At 44.2% G+C, this 21134-nt stretch overlaps 1 protein-coding gene across 1 annotated transcript; it reads right to left on the bottom strand.

Annotated features, from left to right (window-relative positions):
* Window positions 1-704: 704 nt before the first annotated feature.
* On the bottom strand, window positions 705-17230 carry SLC51A (solute carrier family 51 member A). Its single transcript, XM_088832204.1, has 10 exons — window positions 17200-17230; window positions 16397-16593; window positions 15760-15952; window positions 6048-6202; window positions 4645-4721; window positions 4077-4235; window positions 3395-3506; window positions 2986-3132; window positions 1377-1482; window positions 705-841 (listed from the first exon to the last, which is right to left on the bottom strand). Exons 1-10 carry the CDS (start codon window positions 17228-17230, stop codon window positions 705-707), a joined length of 1314 nt encoding a protein of 437 aa, XP_088688330.1.
* Window positions 17231-21134: the final 3904 nt, after the last annotated feature.

The following is a 21134-nucleotide window of genomic DNA, read 5'->3' as shown; positions in this document are numbered from 1 at the left end:
TTTTATATGTTTTGACCTGGTATACATGTGTATGATATATTTTAAGTATTTGAGACTTCTACCTGTATGATCAATTCCTTTACTTTTGCATCCTAATTTGTCTCCTCAGAATCACTGCATGACCATATTATTGCAGTTCCCTTTGCAGCTTGGTACAGAAGACTCAAAAAGCCATTGGCCCACAAAGGGAGGCTGATCTAGATCTCCCAGGTCTAATGTCATCAGTGCCCTACTGACACATTTGTAAGGGCAGAAAACAACTTCCATCTATTCTTCAGAAGCCTGGTTTCTTTGAGACTTTTGGTTCATACTGTTTTGCCTGGCTGAGTTCTATTCCTGTTATTATACCAAGAAAACTATCATACACTCTTCCCCCTTTCATTTGCTTTGGGAAAGCTCAGAGTAGCCTTTTAATATACAATCTTGATGGGCTAGTAGTGGCATCCACGGAGGCAATATGCCCAGTTGTAGAAAATCAAACTCCATCCTGTTTATTAAGTTTAAAATACCTTCCTCAGGCAAGATCCAAAACAATTCATCCTATTGCATGGTTCTCATTCATCTCTACAGTCAAGCATACATCATTTGCCAGCTTGTGCAGACAGTAGAATCGATCCCCACTTGGTCAAGGTTGAAGAACAGTAAAGAAATCTTGTGCCCATCTAATGAATACAGTGTCTCTTTCATTGTCCAAGCCATTCACCTCAGGCTTTGAGGTTTAAATCCCGGTCTGGAGAAGAGAAAGGTTCATATCCAACCTTGTCATCTTTCCTTCGGTAGTATATTCGTGTCAGCACAGTGATCAGAAAACTCTCGAGGATGAGGAGGTGGCAGTTCATCACTGCAGCATGGGACAAAATATAGGTTATTCTAACTTACAGAGGTGGTATTTAGCAGCCCTCGGTGTATGAGTTGGACAGCAGTTTCTCTTAATCTGTCCTCAAACCAGGACCTAGAGATACTAAGTTGTCACCAGTAACATAACAGCAGAGCCAGAACCAGAACTTGGCTCTCTACCTCCTGAACTTTGAGGCTAGCATTAAACATTTCTTTTGCATGTTTTTATCATCATGACCCTCTGCTTCCTAACCACACCTAATTCCTCTTTCAGGAGCTGAGGATTGAACCCATGGCTTCCTGGGTTGATCATCAGGGCTGGGCCTCAAGCTGCGGGATTGCAGCTGTCTGTGTGATCAGAGAGATCATAGACTCAGAGCCTCTGCTAGATTTCTTGGAGGTCTCTTTCTCAGTACTCTAAGCAGAACATTCTAAATATTCTGAGAGTGGCTAGCCCTACTTCCAATCTAAGATCCTCTCTTCTCAGACCTCCCCCTCCTGCCCATCCTGGAATAGACTAGGAAACCCCATGTGCTTACCTTGAGACCTGATTTTAGAAGAAAAGGGAGGTGAACAAGCAATCTGCCCGCCATTGGCCAAGACTGAGAAGATGGATGGCTGCAGGGCAGACAGAATAAGGAGTGCCTGCAGAAGAGAAAAGAGGAGTGAGGGCGGGGGCTCAGCGTCCCTGGCACTGAGGCTGGTCGGCCCACTGCTGTGTTTGAAATGTGTCTTAGTGCTTGCCCTCTCTGAGTACACTTTTCTGACACACAGCCTCTTCAGGGTAGACTTGGCTTGTCCAGGGTTCCCTCCAGTAATCATGGACAGGTTCATTAATCACAAGGCTTTTATTCTGTGGCCTGACCCTAAGTGCTTCTGAAGCCCAGATCCTTTCTGTGCCCTGTCAGTCCCTTACTCCATGGTAGGCTCTTCTGTCGTCTGTCTTCCTATAGACCCTCCACTTCTGCCTATCATGTTGCCTGTAAGCGGCAGCTGCTTAGGTCAAATGAGAATTTATGTGAAATCAATCTGTTAACTATAAAGGAATCATTATGCCTTGGGAGTAGGAGAAGGGCCCAGCAAGAAGACAGAAAGAATGGAGAGAGATGAGAAACAATATGGGGCTAGAAGACATTGCATTTGGTGGAAAGGTTATCTCTGGGCTTAGAGAATGGAAAGTGTAAAAAGTGAACAAATGTGCCTTTGAGAGAATTCTCAGGAAAGAGGTGATAATGCAGAGGCAGTGAGTGAGAAGGGATGTGTAGGAGTAGATAGGCAGTTCTACATTTACATTCTAGTCCCATCCCTTATGTACCTTTGAGCAAACCCCAGAACACCTCAGTTTGTCATTTGTAAAATAGAAAAGACAATGATTCTGAAGATTATAGTGAACTTAAATGTAATTAATGTATGAAAAGCACCTAATATATAGTACTGGTCATTCATAGTTGTAACTGCTGTTTCTAGTGGTGATGAACTGCAAGATTTTTAGAAATAATGGGTAGTGAAGAAAAGGAAACAGCAAAGATATAAGAATTTAAGGTTTAAAAATACATGTGTTATGGGCTTCATTGTGTCTCCCTAAAAGATGCATTGAAGTCCAAACCCCCATGACCTCAGAATGTGACCATCATTGTCTTGGTAACTGATTAGGTGTAATTAGTTAAGACGAGGTCATACTGAAGTAGGGTGGGTCCTTATTCCAATATGACCGACGTCCTTATCAGAAAAAGAGACACAGACATATGAGGGGAGAAAGCCCTGTGATGAGCCAAGGATGCCAAGGATTGCTGCAAATAATCAGAAGCCAGGAATAGTCAAGGAAGGGTTCGCCCCAACAGTGTTCAGTGGGCATGTGGGCCGCTGACAGCTTGGTTTTAGACTTCCAACCTCCAGAACTGTGAGGCAATGCATTTCTGTTGTTTCAAGCCACCCGGTTTGTGCTATTTTGCTCCAGCAACCTTAGGAAACTGTTACAGCACAGAAAAGCAACAACTGGGGAAGGACAGGGATTCTTTTCCAAATCTCACAGGAAACCTAAGGCTTAAGATTCCCAGACCCACTTCTAGCCTTTATTAGTCTCAGCTTCTAAACCCTATGATTTGTGGCTCATTATTAACCATCTTTTCTCTCCCAGGGTATAGTTACCTGGAACAGAGCAAATTTGGCTCCTATGTTCTGCTCGCCCAGGTGCAGCCTGGCTTGACGAAAAATGATGCCTATGGTCCACAGAGCCGACAGGGTGGACACACCGAGGAAAGTGTTGATCCATAGAGCTGTACTCCCCTCAGAAATCTGGTGGCAGGCCAGAAAGCAGTCAGTGAGGAAGCAAGCCCCTTTTTCCTTTTTTTTCCTTTCTCCCATGGTGGGAAAAATAAAAAAGCTTCTTCTCTCCCCATTAGAGTCGCTGAGCCTCTGCTTTCCACAGTTGCCCTGTATCTGGGGCTATCCCAACCCTGGGGCCCTGAATCAGGGGATATTGGCTCCAGCTATTCTTTCTAGAGCTCAAAGGAATTAAACTCATCTTGGCCTCTGCTGCCCCTTATTCTGGACTTACATCTGATGGGTCAAAGATGCCATCAGGGATGAGAAACAGGCCCACCAGGCTCAGTGATATCTTGAAGAAGGCGTACTGGATGGGGCCCAACAGCAGCAGCTGAAGTCTCTTCCTGAAGTGGGAAGAGGGTTATTAGGAACACAGACCTACAAATCACCCACCCCAACCAGAACTTCCAGCTCTCTCATTGGGTTCCTGGCAAGGCTTGTCCACCGTCATTGACACCAACCATCATAGACACCAACATAGTCAAGTGGGTGGGGACTTAGGAAGAGCATTGGGAACCATCTTTATTGCCTCCCACTCACCCTCAGACCAGAATGATGCCCTTTGAGCAAGAACTATCTGAGGATTGACCCCAACCTCATTAACTGAAATGGATGGAAGAGGAAAGTAAATAGCCCAAAGTGCAGTTTGTTCTCTGAGATAAAGTTTGTAGGGGACAGTGAGCATAAGTGATGGGAACTCTGGAGTTCTCCTTCCTCTGTTCCTCCTACCCCTGTGTGGTGCCCAGTGTGTGGGTCTTGGCTGTAGGATGCTCACCCTTTTATCACTGGCTTTGTTCCATACAAGCCAAATTCCATGAGGCTTGAAGCAGGACTGAGAGAGCCAGAAGAGGCTCTTGAGAGAGTGCAGAAGAGGCCAATCTGCTCTTCCAGGCAGCCTCTCCCTCCCACCTCACCTGGTGATCTTGATTCGGGGGCAGCAGGGGCAGCAGCAGCAGCAGGGGCCTGTATGGATCATCACCGGGGTGTCCTTCAGTGTCCTCAATACTGCCTCCTTCCCACCAAAGCCTTCCACCATGGCCTGCATCAGCAGGTAAAAGCACATTGCGTAAAACCTGGAGTTGGGGGAGAGGTGGGAGGTAGGCCTGAGAGCACACAGAAGGGGAGGTGGCAGCAGCTGGTGGGATACCACCTGCTGCCGAAGAAAAACAGATTGCAAAAGGACAGGGAGAAGGGGGCTTCCTGAAGGGATCAGGTAGGGTCTAGGCATTTTGAGAAGTGAGAGAGAGGACAGGTGGAAGAGGACAGGCTGTGAGAACAAAATGGTGCTTGAGATGCACTAGAAGTTCAAGAGACAAGTTGGAAAGGGTTCGATTTGTGATCAGTTTGTTTGCATGGATTTATGGAAGGAACGGGATAAAAAAAAAATAAAGACACAAACTCTGGATTCCCGGGGTTGAGAGGAGCAGAAGGGGGACCCCAGAGGGATATCAAGCTCCTCTGGGGGCAGGGCAGGACACTCACGCAGTTATGGCCATTTCCACGAGTGTGAGGGCACGAGGAATCCAGAGACCAAAGCAGCAGAATGCGGACACTATCTGCTTGGAGAAGAACCAGGAGCTGGTTAGGATAAGGAAAGAGACTGCATGCTCACCTTTTGTGGCAAGAGCTCAAGGAAGCAAAAGTTAAACATCTGAGGCACCATTACTTAAAAGTGACCAACTGGGGACTTTCCTTGTGGTCCAGTGGCTAAGACTCTGACCTCCTAATGCAAGTGGCCTGGGTCCCTGGTCAGGGAACTAGATCCCACATGCCACAACTAACACCTGGCACAGCCAAATAAATATTTAAAAAGTGACCAGTTGGAAAGAGCTAGTTAAATCAACTAATTAAAAAAAATTATTTTTTAAATTCAGCTGTCAGTTTATTCCTTGTCTAGGGTTAGGGACGGAGAAGGCAATGGCAGCCCACTCCAATACTCTTGCCTGGACACTCCCATGGATGGAGGAGCTTGGTAGGCTGCAGTCCATGGGGTCGCTGAGGGTCGGACACGACTGAGCGACTTCACTTTCACTTTTCACTTTCATGCATTGGAGAAGGAAATGGCAACCCACGCCAGTGTTCTTGCCTGGAGAGTCCCGGGGACGGGGGAGCCTGGTGGGCTGCTGTCTGTGGGGTCGCACAGAGTCGGACATGACTGAAGTGACTTAGCAGCAGCAGCAGCAGCAGCAGGGTTAGAGACAGCAAGTCACCTTGAGTCAGAGGCTCTTTTGAAGACTATCTCAACATACGTCACTGGAGTAGGAATAGGTCAGTTCATCTTTAAGAGTACATAGATCAAGATCCAACCCTTCCTTTTCAACATCCCATGTTATTAGAGCACCTCTGATGTCTTGAGCTGGCCCAGGCAGGTGTCATCTGGCAGAAAAGGACCTCAAGGGCTTTGTTCTTCACCCGAAACAGACACAGAGCTCACCACACGGAAAGAGAAACCCCATCTTGTGGCCTGTGAGCATGCCAAAGAGCTATCAAATGGCTGTGAGAGTGAGTTAGAAGGACTTACAATGTAAGGGTAGAGTGAACATGACCCCATGGGAAAAAATTACTCTCCTCCTACCCTTTGAGGAACCACGGCTGGTCTGTGCCGGAAACAGGCTTATTTTTAACAGCAACAGAGGAGCAGGGGAGTAGTGAGTGGGATAGCTGGTGGGCTCAGACGGCTCTTCAGCTGTTCTTAGAGCTGTTTCTGTGGCTCTAAGATTTCACACTCCATCCCACTGCCTGTGACCTTCCAAGCATGGGATCCTGACTGCAGATAGCAGACTAAAACCCCAACCTTAAGTAGTAGAGGAAGGCAACTTGAATTATTGAGTTGAAAGGAATCCTCCTCTTCAGCCCCTCCCCAAAGGCAGCTGCAGGACCCTCACCGTGGGTGAAGAGCTGCACCAGATCAGGGTCTTCCTCTTGATAGGGCAGCGGGTGTTCTTGTGCAGGTAGACAGCAACCTCCAGGAAGATGGCTATTGAGCCCAGGACAAACAAGGTCATGATGACCATGAGGGAAATATCCACAGGGCCCAATGCTAGAGTGGAAAGAGAGGACAGACTCCAGTGAGCTGAAGACCAGGGCTGGGGAGCAGAAGATGTGGGCTTCCTCACATGCTTCTAAATGGCTTTACCGCATCTAGAAGTACCTGGTCTAGGCTTCCCTTCATGCAGAAGATGGGCTTTTTCTTAGACCTAGAGTTTCCAACATGTTACTAAGAAATAGTCATTCTTCTGCATGCATGGGAGACTAGACCAGAATCAATCTAAGTATGGTAGGGCTTACTTGAATCAGAATATAGACACCAAACAAGTTTGCACATAATGAACAAAAATTCTAAGTTCGGAAGTCAACAGGGCCTATTCACTTTTCTCAGTGTCAGGGGTTATGCTAGCAGACAGGGACCAGTTAACATTATAATTAACGCAGAATATATACTTATGATATATATCAGACTATATACTGATATACTTAAGTCACTCAGTCGTGTCCGACTCTTTGTGACCCCATGGACTGCAGCATGCCAGACTTCCCTGTCCATCACCAATTCTCGAAGCTTGCTCAGATTCATGTCCATTGAGTTGGTGATGCCATCCAATCATCTCATCCTCTGTCATCCCCTTCTCCTCTTGCCTTCAATCTTTCCCAGCATCAGGGTCTTTTCAAATGAGTCAGATCTTCACATCAGGTAGCCAAAGTATTGGAGTTTCAGCTTCGGCACCAGTACTTCCAATGGAGAAAGCAATGGCAAACCAGTATTCTTGCCTTGAGAACTCCATGAACAGTATGAACTTGATATACTTAGAGATGTTTAAATTTGATTTCAAAAATTTTGTCACTTTACTGTGACACATGAAGGGACTTTAACAAAAGAAGTGAACCCAAGTAAAGACTCCAAGGATATTTGACCTATGCTGGCCCCAAGTACACTTATTCTCATATTAAATGTAATCCAGTAGCTGTCTTTAGTGTTTATTGAAATCATTTGAGGAGTTGTTAAAAAGTAGCTGTCCAGACCCCCACTCCCTATACCCCCTGCCACCATAGATGCTGTTCCCATAGATCTGGGATGTAATCTACATTTTAAACAAGCTCACCTGATAATAGAAGATAACAAACATTTTAACAAACACCAATGAAGCTCCTCTGGCCTCACCCTTGCTAACAGGAAAACAATATAGAGTCACAATATTTGTTTGTGAGCATGTTCTAAACAGTGCAACAATGTTTTAAACAAAGAGTTCCATGTCCTCGGTGACTAAACCTGGACCCTTGTTTATCTAAGTCTCTTCCCTCATTGGCAGACTTTACCTTTAGTCTCCCAACTGGCTAGATGACAGAAGAAGAAGAGGAAGACTAGCAGAGTCCAGGCACTGTCCTATTGCATTGGGAGTAAAGGAAATCAACCCTGAATACTTATTGGAAGGATTGATGCTGAAGCTCAAATACTTTGGTCACCTGATGCAATCAGCTGACTCATTGAAAGAGACCCTGAAGCTGGGAAAGATTGAAGGCAGAAGAAAAGGGTGACAGAGGATGAGATGGCTGGATCATATCACTGATGCAGTGGACATGAACTTGGACAAACTCCAGGAGATGGTGAGGGACAGGGAGGCCTGTCGTGCTGCAGTCCATGGGATCGCAAAGAGTCTGATATGACTGGGTAACTGAACAACGAGAGGATATTGGCTGGTCTGCCCTATGTTTTGGTGACTGAGGGCAGCTCAGAGTTGCTGACACCAAAACAAGGTCTCCTTAGACCACATCCCAGTGAAGACTTGAGTTGTCATTTGGGTCAGTCATACTTGGTGACATCACAAGGAGCAACCAGGACACAGGTGAATTTGTCAAAAACTAGATGCTTTTGAACTGTGGTGTTGGAGAAGACTCTTGAGAGTCCCTTGGACTGCAAGGAGATCCAACCAGTCCATCCTAAAGGAAATCAGTCCTGAATATTCATTGGAAGGACTGATGCTGAAGCTGAAACTCCAATACTTTGGCTACCTGATGCAAATAACTGATTCATTTGAAAAGACTCTGATGCTGGGAAAGATTGAAGGCAGGAGGAGAAGGGGACAACAGAGGATGAGATGGTTGGATGGCATCACCAACTCGATGGACATGAGTTTGAGTAAGCTCCGGGAGCTGGTGATAGACAGGGAAGCCTGGCATACTGCAGTCCATGGGGTTGCAGTCCATGGAGTCAGACACGACTGAACAACTGAACTGAACTGGACTTTGATCCTGGTTGTTCTTATTTCAGGGCACATGTTTTTCTTTTTGTTTGCTTTCTCCAAGAGGCCCTTTACCTCTGACCACAGTTAGGTCTGTGATCAATCCAGAGGACCTGCTGCAGGGAAGGCGGTCCTTGGACAATCTCCCAGCCTACACTTCTGAAGTCAGTGGTAAGCTTTTCCTTTCTGTTACAGGCCTCTACAGATAGGACTGTGTTGTTCTTCCCTCCTCCCCATTCCTATCTCCACCTGCTTCCACTTAATTAGGATGCAGCCCACTGTGTGACCAAATAACTGGCTTAGTGTTGCTCTTTAGTTCTATTGCCTCATTCTCAATTACCTCTACAGATATTGCTCTAGTAGGCCCTGCAGGTTTTAAACATTAGCAAAATAGGCAAAAAACCACCTGGCTGCAATCCTTAATTAATTTACCTCCCTTCCTTGAAATTTTAAAGATATAAACATAACAGAGGATCTTTTTTTCTGACACAATTTTATCCTTATACAATAAAAATGTGTATTTAAAACAATTGCCATTGTTTTATCATGATATAGACATAAAACCTTCCATGTGTCAAATAATTCCAGATAGATTAAAAAGATAAATCTTTAATAAGCAACAAGGATCTACTGTATAGCCAGTGGAACTCTGTTCAATATTATGTGCCAGCCTGGATGGGAGCGAGTGGGGGCTTGGGGGAGAATGGATACATGTATATGTATGGCTGAGTCCCCTCTCTGTTCACCTGAAATTATCACAACATTGTTAATCGGCTATACCTCAATACAAAAAAAAAAGTGTTTTAAAAAAGATTAAAAAAATAGGTATTTATTTTAAAATAAAACAGGGAAAATTGAGAGAAGGAAAAAAAAGAATTGTATTCTCATCAAAACTTGAGGGAAGACCTTCCTAAATTTAGGTATAATCCAAGAAATCACAAAGAGAAGGATGGTCAAATTTGATATAAAGAGTTTAAACTTCTGAATGTTAAAAAAAAGTATAGGCAGTAAAGTGGTGATTTCACAGATGCACACTTGGGTAAAAATTCATCAAGTTATATACATAAGATCATTGCCCTTTAATGAATGTAATTTATAACTGAAACAGACAAACCTTAATATGAACAAAGCAGAAAGCAAAATTACCACAGGAAATTCCCTGGCTCTCTGGTGGTTAGGACCTGGTATGTTCACTCCTGGCAGGCAGGGTTTGATCCCTGTTTGGGGAACTAAGATCCCAAAAGCCACGTGGTGTGACCAGAAATAAATAAAAATAAATAGCAGGGTAAAACTATAGTCATGTAAAGGATTTGGCTGAAGAGAAGGATAGAAAAGAGTTGAAGGAAAGAGTGGGGCCCTAATATCTTTATCATACAAAATGGAAAGTGAAGAAGTACTATCCATAGTTGGCAGAATAAGAAATAAACTATAGGTGTAGTATATACAGCTATAAAGATAACCAACTAAAAATAATGATGAAACCATGTGGAATGAGTAGAAGTTTGGTACTAAGTGAATTAAATCTTTATGTATTACAGAGGCAGCCACAGATAATATACAAAACTGATACCACATGAAATAATGGTAATTTGAAGGTAACTATAAAAAAATCATCAGCTGAAAAAGTAGGATGAAGATGAAAAATGAGAATAAATAGGGCAGGGGAGTGTTAATTTTCATGAGTAGCCCTTTTGTACTATTTAAAACTTTACACCATGTTCATGTGGGTTAAGATAAAAACATTAAAAACGATTGCCTAGGAATAAATTAGCAATGCCATCTTTGGGTGATGAGACTATGGGTGGTCTTTGTATTCTTTCTTCCAATTATTCTATAACAAATATGCATTTTACAACAAATAAGTTTCTTTAAAGACATACTTTGTCAAATATGTAGTAATGTGAAAAAATTCATATGATGTCATGCTTATAAAAACAGTATATAAAATTGGAGTATAGTATGATTTCCACTACTGTTAAATAAAAGCACAGAAAACAGAGCTTATACTATAATATTTGCAGTGCTGGTCTTGAGTGGTGGGACCATACATGACTTTTCTTCTTCTTACTTTTTTCTGTTTTCGTATTGACTTTACTGGATTATTTTTTACAATGGAAATGTTTAGTTTAAAAAAAAACAGACAAAATATAAAGTCCAGGTAGGCAGAAAGCAAAATTAATTTAGTTGATTTCTAAAAATCAATGTCCTTTGTTGGGAAGGGAAATACCGCTGGAGGCCCCTCCTTGAGGGACTCCCCCAGCCCCTGCTTGACTCTTGTCCTCGTCAGCTCACTGAGAGCTGAGAGTGGAAACAGCCCCTCCAGAAGCCATCACGTCAAAGTCTTTCTCAATCTTCACTGTCTTTGACTATTCCCTCCTCCTTGAAAATCTCTCCCATCCCGCTTGACCCCAGTAACCACAGTTCTGGCTCCTCTCCTGGAGACTGTTGGTCTCCGATACTGATTCCTCATCCTCTCCCACACCCTGTGTCCTCCAGACTCAACCACTGCATCTCATCTCTTCTGTTTATTGAGGTTTAGGATTTCCCTACCACCCCTCAGGCGCCTAACAACCACCTGAGCCATTTCTACCTCCAGGACTTTATAGTGCTTGGCTGCTGCCTGTTCAGTTTTTCTCCCTGAGCTCCTTGTGTCTGGCTTATCCTCATCACTGAGCTCTCTGCTCAAATGCCCCTCCTCAGTCAGCAACCCTTGAGTGTCCAGTGTGGTTTTATCTCTCCCTCCCAAGTTGCCCTCACAGTGAGGTTATTTACATACTTACTGCTTGTCCCCATAAAGTAATGGTAGTGCAGGGACTTTGTCAGGCTTGTTTTCTGTTCTGTCTCCAAGTGCATGCAACAGTAACTGTGACTATTTGTTCAATGAAAGAAATGACCACATGAGGATTCTTACTGTCATCTCCATTTACATGCTTTTCCAGGAAACTAGGCTTAGAGTTGAGCACCTCACCCATGATCACACAGCCTGAAAGTGACAGAGCTAGGATTTAAACCCAAGGGTTCCTGATCTTAACTAAGCCCATTCTCCTCACCATTACACATGCTGACTCTTGGTGTGTGTTCACATAACTATGGGAAGAAATGTGGAGTAATATTAACCATCAAAAGTTTCTTAAGTTGATGAAGGTGGAGGTGAGGCATATTCCAGCTATTCAGTATGGAAGTGCTTTTGCAGTTTCTTGTATCTGTTGCCTTTGTGCTCTATTCTTTCTCATGCTTGCAGTATCTATAGGCTGTCACATTCACTTCCACAGGGCAAAAGCCAGGAGAGAGAACTTCCTTAGCATCCATAGCCAACACCGCTACCTTACCTCAAACTCAATTATCTCCTTAGAAGATCGTCCTCTATCTTATTTTTCTGTATCTTAACAGATACTATGAAACAAAAGTTTCTGATAGCTCAAGGATTTTTGGAAACAATTTAAACAAGGTTAAACATGTTTCTTTCTTGCAAAGTATAAGTTTTATATCTGATTTATATTGTTAATTTCCAAAAGGAAGTTACAGAATATAGCTTTTACAGAATTGATTTTTCTACAGGCTCTGTTTTCATGGAGCACTCCTTGGGATTAGTATTCCAAGGAACACACTTTGGGAAATACTTGTCTAACTGACCTGTTGAATACAACTATACTTGAGCAACTAGCAAATTCCCATTGTATCTGTAACAATGAAGATTACTCTTTTAAATAATAAAAACAATATAAGAACATTAAAACTTTGAAAAAAAAAGTTTTACCTGTAATCCTAGCTAGTTCCTAACCAAAAATTATTCTTCTTTTTGCACATATTTCCATGGAAGTGAAGAGCATAGGCTCTAAGCTCAAAGTAAAATTCCATTTACTTCTTGCTCTATAATTGTGGATAGATTATTATCCTCCAATTAAACCTCTTAGCATGACTCAATGGTAGTATTTGCTCAGCTTTAAAAAACATCCTGGTTAGAGTATATACATATTGTATTACTGCAATCATACTGTAAAATTTTGCATTCTCTTTTTTACACCTAACATTTCATCACAGCCTGTCAAAAATTATTTTTATAATTATTTTACAATTATAAAGGTTTTAAAATAAAGATAATAATAGAGCTGCATTAATATATCCATAATCCATTTCGAAGAGTTATGATATTGCCAGTTTTGCTTCAAAAGTTATTCTTAGAAAAATAAAACATTACAGGTGTACTTGAAGACCCTGTATATATCTCCAGGGTCCTTTTCCTTTTTTACTTCACCTCCCAGGGCTAACTACTATTCTGAAGGTGTGTATCTTTTCCTGTATGTTTTAATTTTTCTTACAACATATGTACATGCTCAACATAATTATATTGCTTTGCATTAAAAAAAATATATAAATATTTTCCACTCAACATTGTCTTCATGGTTGTTATTATTTTCATTGTGACAAACAAATGCTACTGTAAGCATTCTTAGACGTGTCTCCTCGCCACGTATAGGGGAGTTTCTCTATTCCTCCCAGTCTAAGATCCTGCAAGTCACGTGGTATGGCCAAAAAGAAAAAAAAACACCACAAACAGTGGCTTTAAGTCCCAGTCTGGGTTGTGTGGTTGCAGTTATTGTATTATTGCTTCAATTACTCTAGTCTCATAATGCTGCTGCTGCTAAGTCACGTCAGTCGTGTACGACTCTGTGCGACCCCATAGACGGCAGACCACCAGGCTCCCCCGTCCCTGGGATTCTCCAGGCAAGAACACTGGAGTAGGTTGCCATTTCCTTCTCCAATGCATGAAAGTGAAAAGTGAAAGTGAAGTCGCTCAGTCGTGTCTGACTCTTACCACCCCTTGGACTGCAGCCCACCAGGCTCCTCCTTCCATGGGAGTTTCCAGGCAAGAGTACTGGAGTGGGTTGCCAGTGCCTTCTCCAATCTTATAATATATAACCTTTAATATCTGGTAGGGCACATATCCTTCTTACTCTTTTTCAAAATTGTCTTGGCTTTTCTTGGCCCCTCACTCCCCCCAAATAAAAGTTTGGATCAGTCCACTAATAAGAAAATCCTCTAATTCCAGTCATATCACAGGCATTTCAAAAACAAATTATTGAAAGTTTCAATAGTTCTTCCAGAATAGTTCTTTTTTAAATAGCATTTAAGAAACAAAGAGTTTATAAATGAAGGAGGAAAGGGTTTCACCATGTTGTCCAATGGGCACCTCTTCCTGACTCTCCTATTTCTGTCAGTGTCATCACCACTGTTCAGATTCTCGGAATCATCATTAGAGTTTCTTTTTCTTTCACTTATCTTGTCTAAATATTTACCAGATTGCCTGTTCTTTCTTTGGATTGCCTGTATTTTCCAATCTGCCCTTCCTTTCCCTGACACTGCTCTGGTGCAGGCTCTTGCCCTTCCTGTTAGGCTGGGGCACTGACCTCCAATTTATACCCCTGCTTCTTAAGGCCCTTACTCCCCAAAGTCTATCTTGATTACTAATTAATGGTCCTGAAATACTATCTAGCTCCTCCCAGCCTCAGAGCCCTCATCTACTCCTGCCTGCTGGATAAAGTACAACTCCTCTGCCTGACACTCAGCAGGCCCCACCTTACCTGCCCAGCCCTCTCAACTGTCCCCTGCTTCCTCACCAGTAACCTTGAATCTCCCCAGTGCCTGGAGAACCTGCCTACTCATTCTTTCTCCACTCCGGCTCCCTACTTTCCAACTGTTACTCACTCCAACAGTTCAATGGGGGAACAGGTAGCTCCCCAGACTACCAGACCCAGAATAGTCTACCTACTTTGAATATCCTCGGTGCTTCTATTTGCACATTTTGCAGCAAAGCAATGTGCGATCCATTTTCACTGTGTAAGATAGGGTTTCTCAATCTCAGCACTATTGACCCCTTGCCCCAGCTAATTCCTTGGTTGTAGGAACTTTCCTTTGTTTCCAGGGCAAACTCTCTGACCTCTACCCCACTAAATGCCAATAACACCCTCTACTTGTGGTGACTGGAATTGCCTCCAGACCTTGCCAAAAGTATCCTGTGAGACAAAGTTGCCTCTGGTTGACAGCACTGGTGTGTGAGACTTGTGTCATCATCTGCGCTCTCTGAACAAGACATCCCTGGAGTCGGATGTAGCATCTGCCTACTTTCATGAACCACAGAGCAGCTACGAGGCACCCCTGGACCTCCTCTGGCAGTTGGTATTCACTCCAGTTCAGAGCATCTGAAATGAAGACATGCCCCTATCTGCCTCCTGATACACACTGACCACACCCTACTGTTTAGGAAGAGTCTCCTCCTTGAGGTAACAACATCAGGAAGGAGAATGGAAAAAGTATTAAGGACAGAGACACAGATTCCTACTCATCAACGTCTAAGAGGTGGTTGATCATGCAGTAAGAAAACAAAATACAGTGTGGATGGGAGCCACATTTGCTATCAAGATGCTAGGGTCATTTGATTGTCATGTTTTAGGTGTCTAGGGAATAAACAGAGTCCCATCCTATGCCTTTCACTTTCAAAACCAATTCGGTAAAGGAGCTAGTTGGCCAACACTGTCAGAATATTTTTACAGGTTCACCTAAGTTTTAAGAATATTATAATAACCACTCTCCAGAGTGGTATAGATTCCTTTTAAGGAGGATGTTGTGCAGGCCTCAAAGGGATTCAGTGGGGCTTCGGGCACCCGTGTGAGTCCCTGGGTGGCCCTGGGGTCTGAAAAATGCTTCGGGTCAGTGTTCCCCTAATGAATTGGGGAGTCCCAGAAACTCCAATACTTTGGCCACCTCATGCGATGAGTTGACTCACTGGAAAAGACTCTGATGCTGGGAAGGATTGGGGGCGGGAGGAGAAGGGGACGACAGAGAATGAGATGGCTGGATGGCATCACCGACTCGATGGACATGAGTTTGAGTGAACTCCGGGAGTTGGTGATGGACAGGGAGGCCTGGCGTGCTGTGATTCACGGGCTCGCAAAGAGTCGGACACGACTGAGCAACTGAACTGAACTGAACATGCAGGTTTTTCTCCAGGCCATATAGCCGGGCCCCTCTTTTGACTTTTTGGCTCCTCCAGAGTTGTACTTTCCCCAGCTTTTAAAATATTTAAAATTTTTTTGACTGTACTACCCAGCATGTAGGATCTTACTTCCCTAACCAGAGATCAAACCTGCATCCCCTGAATAACCTCTGTACCACTAGGGAAGTTCCCTAAAAGGTTTTTACCAAGATTGACACTGGGTCAGCCATCCTCCCAGGCACTCCCTCTGTGCTGGCCAGTTCAGGACCACCTCCCCTCAGCTCCTCTCAGCTGTTTTGACTTCCTCTTTGGGATGCTCATTTTCCCTTCTTTCATTTCCCTCTGGGGAGGGTCCCTGACTCTCACCTCTCAAAAGCTGGGCTGCAGTGGGAGGGTAAGAGAAGCAGGCAGAGGGAACGCTGTAGTTGGTTTTCAGTATCTCCAGAAGATCTGCCGTGTACCTGGAAAGACACCAGCCTGTGTTCAGGATATGGGGACTTGGGGTGGCCGGGTAGGTAGCAGAAGGGACACCAGCAACCTGACAATCCCTCGAACACTCCTCGGTTCATGGAGCGTCTCCGTTTCCCCTCAAGGCCCAGGTGACAGTCTGCAGGTCTCGCTGCAGTGCTCAAAAAGCCCACAGTCCATTCCCTCCACTTCACAGGGGCAGCAGCCCAGGGGTTGACTAGAGAGAAAAAGTAGGGTCCCAGAGAAAGAATGGACCCTTAGCACCAGGAATGGGTCCCCAGCTGATCGGAGCTCTATGCATGTCCCTCATGCCCCCTCCACCTCTGGGATCTTCCTCTACCTGGTTGGGGGCCAAAGCTAAGGCTCTACACTCACCCTTCCCCACAGTGTCCCTGAGGACCTTCTGGAATGACCAGACCATTGTCAGTCCCGTCTCATTCTTGTGCTCAGAGGGAGGTAGGGACAGGCCAGAGTGAGAGGGGCCCCTGCTGCTTAGCAACTGGCTCCTGGCTTGGGGCCTGCCTCCCTCACTTACCTGGGATCGAGCCTTATCTGAGTCCTGCCTGGCTCCATCGTCTTCTTGGTCTATCCGGCTCTCCTTCCTGGCAGGAGAGACGGGCAAGTCGGGGCCCTGAGGGGAGGCAGCTTCAGCTGACTGCGGCTTCCAAGACTGGCCGTGGGTTGGCGGAGTGGCTGGGTCTTCCCCTCTGGCTCTCTCCCTCCTCAGGCCTCCTGTGCCCACAAGTTTCTTTCTCAGAGTTCACCTCAGAGGAATTTGAACCCCTCAGCTGGCTGAGTTCCCTGGTTCCTGACTCCTCCCTGCCCGTAGGTGTGGTCCCTCCTTCTTCCCTCCCACGAATGCCTCTGGCCACCCCTTGACCCCAGTCCACCTTCACTCTCCATCCCTCCTGAGGAGACTCCCAGGGCCCTCTAGAGACAAAATCCTTGATCCTCCCCACAGTCCCTGCTGCTGAGCGACCCCCTCCCCCTCAGAACCCGGCAGGAACTCAGGCTCTGTCCCTCTGAAGATGGAAGTCAGGGACGAGGCTTTGACTGTATTGGTACTATTGGCTGGGTGTGCAGAAGGGAGGGCAGCTGGGAAATCCAGATGAGGCCCAGCCTAGAGCATCCTGATGACAGGATCATCCAGCCAAACAGCCCTGAAGGTGCAGCAAATGGGCGGAGGGGAGTATTTAAGAGGCAGTTACCGAGTGGGATCTCTGGGCATTTTGACAGATTTTGAAAAACTGCCAAATGGTATGCTTATGAACTGTTTTCTTGATTGGTGATGTCTCTTCTTGCTCTCTCCTTAAACTTATTTAAGGCTAAACTTAGTACCGCTAAGTTCCCAGCACAGGGCCTCACACATGCTTAAGTGCTCCTTAGAATCAGCTGCATGACAGATAAAATAATGAAATCACAGCAACAGTAGCTAACGCCTGTGGAGTGTTTATGCAACAGGTGGTACAGGAATTGCTGCATATTCCTTATCTCATTTAAATGCTTTTTTAAAATTGGTTTTTTAATTGGAGGATAACTGCTTTGCAATGTTGTGTTGGTTTCTGCTGTACAACAGAGAGAATCTGATTGGCTGGCCAACCTTGTTGTATACACATATATGCATGTATCCACTCCCTCTTGAGCCTCCCTCCCCTCTCCCGTCCCACCCCTCCAGGCCCTCAGAGCACCAGGCTGGGCTCCCACTGTTATACAGATGCTTCCCAGTAGCTATCTATTTTACACATGATAGTGTGTATATGTCAATGCTACTCTCTCAGTTCATTAAAGGTAAACGTTATCTTTATTCTCATGTTACAGATAAGGAAATGGGATCAGAGGGGTTATGACACGACACTAAGCTGGATACATGGTGATATGGAGAGAGGCAGAAGGGACCCGGGTTAGGGGCTCTGCTGAGGCTTAGATGAAGTTCTTGATAGTAAAACAACAACAGCAATGAAAGCCCTGTAGAGGGTCAAGAGAGTCAGCTTTGGGAAGGCAGAAACTCCCCCTGCTCTGGGATGGTGGGTGGATGTGGTCAGAGGAAGCAGTTACTGATGTAGTACCAAGAACACTCCCTACTCCTGTCCCCAAGTAGCGCCTCAAAATACCTCCTGAGGATCAAGAAGAGTCCTCTCTCTTCGTTACCCTTTTCCTAAAGTACAATTCTCTGGGCAGGACAATGCAGTGATCAGGAAGTCTCAGGGGCCAATGACCTCCTGAAGTGGACATAAGGGCACAACCCGTAAGACAAGGGCGCTGACCTCCAGAGGGTCAGTTGCCTGGGCCCTGCCCTAGCAAAGACTCAGACTGACTCAGCTTCCTCAAACCATTTCCACAGGAATGCTCCCCGCTCCCTGGGTCATTCATCCCTACCCTGGCGAAAAGCCTTGAGCTTAATCATCCAAAGCCCTGAACTTTAGACTTCCTTAGAGCAGAACACAGGGCTTCCCCGGTGGCTCGGTAGTAAAGAATCCACCTGCCAATGCAGAAGACATAAGTTTGATCCCTGGGTTGAGGAGACCCCCTGGAGAAGGAAGTGGCTACCCACTCCAATATTCTTGCCTAGAAAATCCCATGGACAGAGGAGCCTGGTGTGCTGTAATCCATGGGGTGGCCAAGAGTCAAACACGACTAAAGCAACTGAACAACAAAAACAACAGAGCAGAACACAGGATGCTGAGGATGTTCTCTGAAACTTCTTAGGGACAGAATTGTGGGGCAGAGGTGGGGGAGGCAGGAGAGGAGGTCTGAAGAGCAGGAGGGAAGGCCACTGAGCAGGGGCTGGCAGGCCCAGGAGAGACTGGCTAATCCTCAGGATGGATGGTGATGCAAGGAAGAAGGGCAGGTGGTTGGGGAGAGGGAAGGCTTTAGCTCTCAAGTGGTGCTTCTGCCTCACCCAGAGTCTGTAAGGGACTATCTTTGTACAGTGGGACCCATGGATTAGTTAAGGCCAGTCTGTCTATAGCTAAGGTGTGGCTGGACAATGAGGTTGGCCAGCCAATCAGATTCTTCTCTTGCTAATTTAGGACTGCTACCTGTGGAACCTTGATTTTTAGAATCAAGAAGAATGAAGTCTTTATTTATTTATTTTTGTTCAATTAATCACATGGTAACATAAGATATTTATTACTTCAGTTCTGGCTTTCTCAGTGTAAGGGTCATTTTTGAAAAATACAAACTAATCATAAATTTCATCAGTTTTTCCCTAGGGCTCTTAAATCATTTGATATTCAAAGGCCAGTCTTTCTCTTTTAAAATACTTCTTATTGAGATAAAATTCACATTGTTCACTACCTCAGTCATTTTAAAGTAATTCAGTGCATTGTAGTATATTCATAATGTTGTGCACTCATCACCATTAATCTAATTGAAGAATATTTTTATCCCCCAAAGAAACCTCTTGCTTCTCAATTATTCTTTCCTCTCACCCCTTGGCAACCATTAGTCTACTTTCTCTCTATGAACTTGCCAGTTCTGGACATTTCATCTAAATAAAATCGTATAATATGTGTCTTTTTGTATTTGAATTCTTTCATCTAACACAATGTTTTCAAGGTTTATCCATATTGTAGCATGTATCAGTGCTCATCCTTTTAATGGCTGAATAATATTCCATTGTTGGAGAAGGAAATGGCAACACACTCTAGTATACTCTTGCCTGGAAAATCCCTTGGACGGAGGAGCCTGGTAGGCTGCAGTCCATGGAGTCGCTAAGAGTAGGACACGACTGAGTGACTTCACTTTCACTTTTCACTTTCATGCATTGGAGAAGGAAATGGCAACCCACTCCAAGTGTTCTTGCCTGGAGAATCCCAGGGACGGGGGAGCCTGGTGGGCTGTCGTCTATGGGGTCGCACAGAGTTGGACACGACTGAAGTGACTTAGCAGCAGCAGCAATATTCCATTGTATGGATATATACCACATTCAAAAAATCAGGTAATGGCATTTATCCATAAGCTAATGGACATTTGGTTTGTTTCCATATTTGGCTATTATGAAAATTGCTGCTACTTTGCTGAACTCATTCATTAGCTCTAATTGAATGTGTGTGTGTGTGTGTGTGTTCTTCAGGTGTTTCCATATACAATATTGTGTCATCTGCAAATGGAGACAGTTTTACTTCTTTCTTTCCAACGTAGATGCTTTTATTTCTTTTTCTTGCCTAATAGCTCTATAGAACTTCCAATACAGTGTTAAACAGAAGTGGCAAAAGCAGGTGTGCTTGTCTTCTTCCTAATCTGACAGAGAAAGTTTTCAATCTTTCACTATTATGATGCTGTGCTTAGTTGCTCAGTCGTGTCCAACTCTTTGCGACCCCATGGAATGTAGCCCACCAGACTCCTCTGTCCATGGGGATTCTTCAGGCAAGAATACTGGAGTGGGATTATGACACTAGCTGTGGGTTTTTCAGAAATGTCCTTCCTCAGATTGACGAAGTTCTCTTCTATTCCTGATCTGTCAAGGAATCATGGAAGGATTTTGCCAATTGCTTTTTCTTTTTAAAATTAGTATATTTTTATTGAAGTATACTTACAATATTGTGCTAGTTTTAAGTGCCATTGTTTAGTTGCTAAATGGTGTCCAATTCTTTTGCAACCCCATTGGACTATATAGCCTGCCAAGCTCCTCTATCCATGGGATTTCCCAGGCAAAAATACTGGAGTGGGTTGCCATTTCCTTCTCCGGGGGATCTTCCCGACCCAGGGATTGAACCCATGTCTCCTGTATTGGTAGGTGGATTCTTTACCGCTGGGCCTGGTAATTCTCACCTGGGAAGGCTGTTATAGTGTATACAGAAGTGGGAATACAATATCCTACCCATGAAACCTATATAATGTTAAAACCGATGTTACCACAATAAAATGATTTTTTTTTAAATTTAAAATTCAAAAATTGTATAACTTCAATCAACATCATAAAATGCTACTTCTTTTGCAAGATTTTAAATGTCACTTTGCAATAAGTTGTCATTGTACTTGAACTTGGCATTGTTTTGCATTACAGTTGAGATGGAAAAGGAAGACGCTAGTATTAAATGAAAGGTGATGTTTGAGTGGGGCCTCATTTCTCATTCATTAGTGAATATTTTTGTGTTCTGATGTTTTCATTTACTACACAACATAATAAGTTTAGAGAGTCAAATGATGACAACTAAGAATGCAAAAAGTCTCCCGGATCCTAAAACTGCAAACATCAAAATACATGGTGCTGAATTCAGTAAATCAATGAAACAAAAAGTCCACAAACAAACTCTAGAGATTAGACATAG

This window comes from Moschus berezovskii, chromosome 1 (assembly GCF_049115385.1).
Source record: "Moschus berezovskii isolate FMDL1 chromosome 1, NW_MosBer_1.0, whole genome shotgun sequence".
In the NCBI taxonomy this organism is placed as follows: domain Eukaryota; kingdom Metazoa; phylum Chordata; class Mammalia; order Artiodactyla; family Moschidae; genus Moschus; species Moschus berezovskii.
The sequence above is the reverse complement of the archived record's forward strand: the minus strand, read 5'-3'. Positions and strand labels throughout refer to the sequence as shown.

What these genes read in the sequence shown, in the direction of transcription:
- SLC51A (XM_088832204.1), bottom strand. Translation starts at nt 17,230, where the DNA reads ATGTGTGAGGCCCTGTGCTGGGAACTTAGCG. An exon ending in CCTGTGCTGGGAACTTAGCG is followed by an intron (nt 16,594 to 17,199) that starts GTACTAAGTTTA and finishes TTGTGGGCACAG; the next exon opens with GAGGCCTGAGGAGGGAGAGA. An exon ending in TTCTAAAATCAGGTCTCAAG is followed by an intron (nt 842 to 1,376) that starts GTAAGCACATGG and finishes CCCATGCTGCAG; the next exon opens with TGATGAACTGCCACCTCCTC.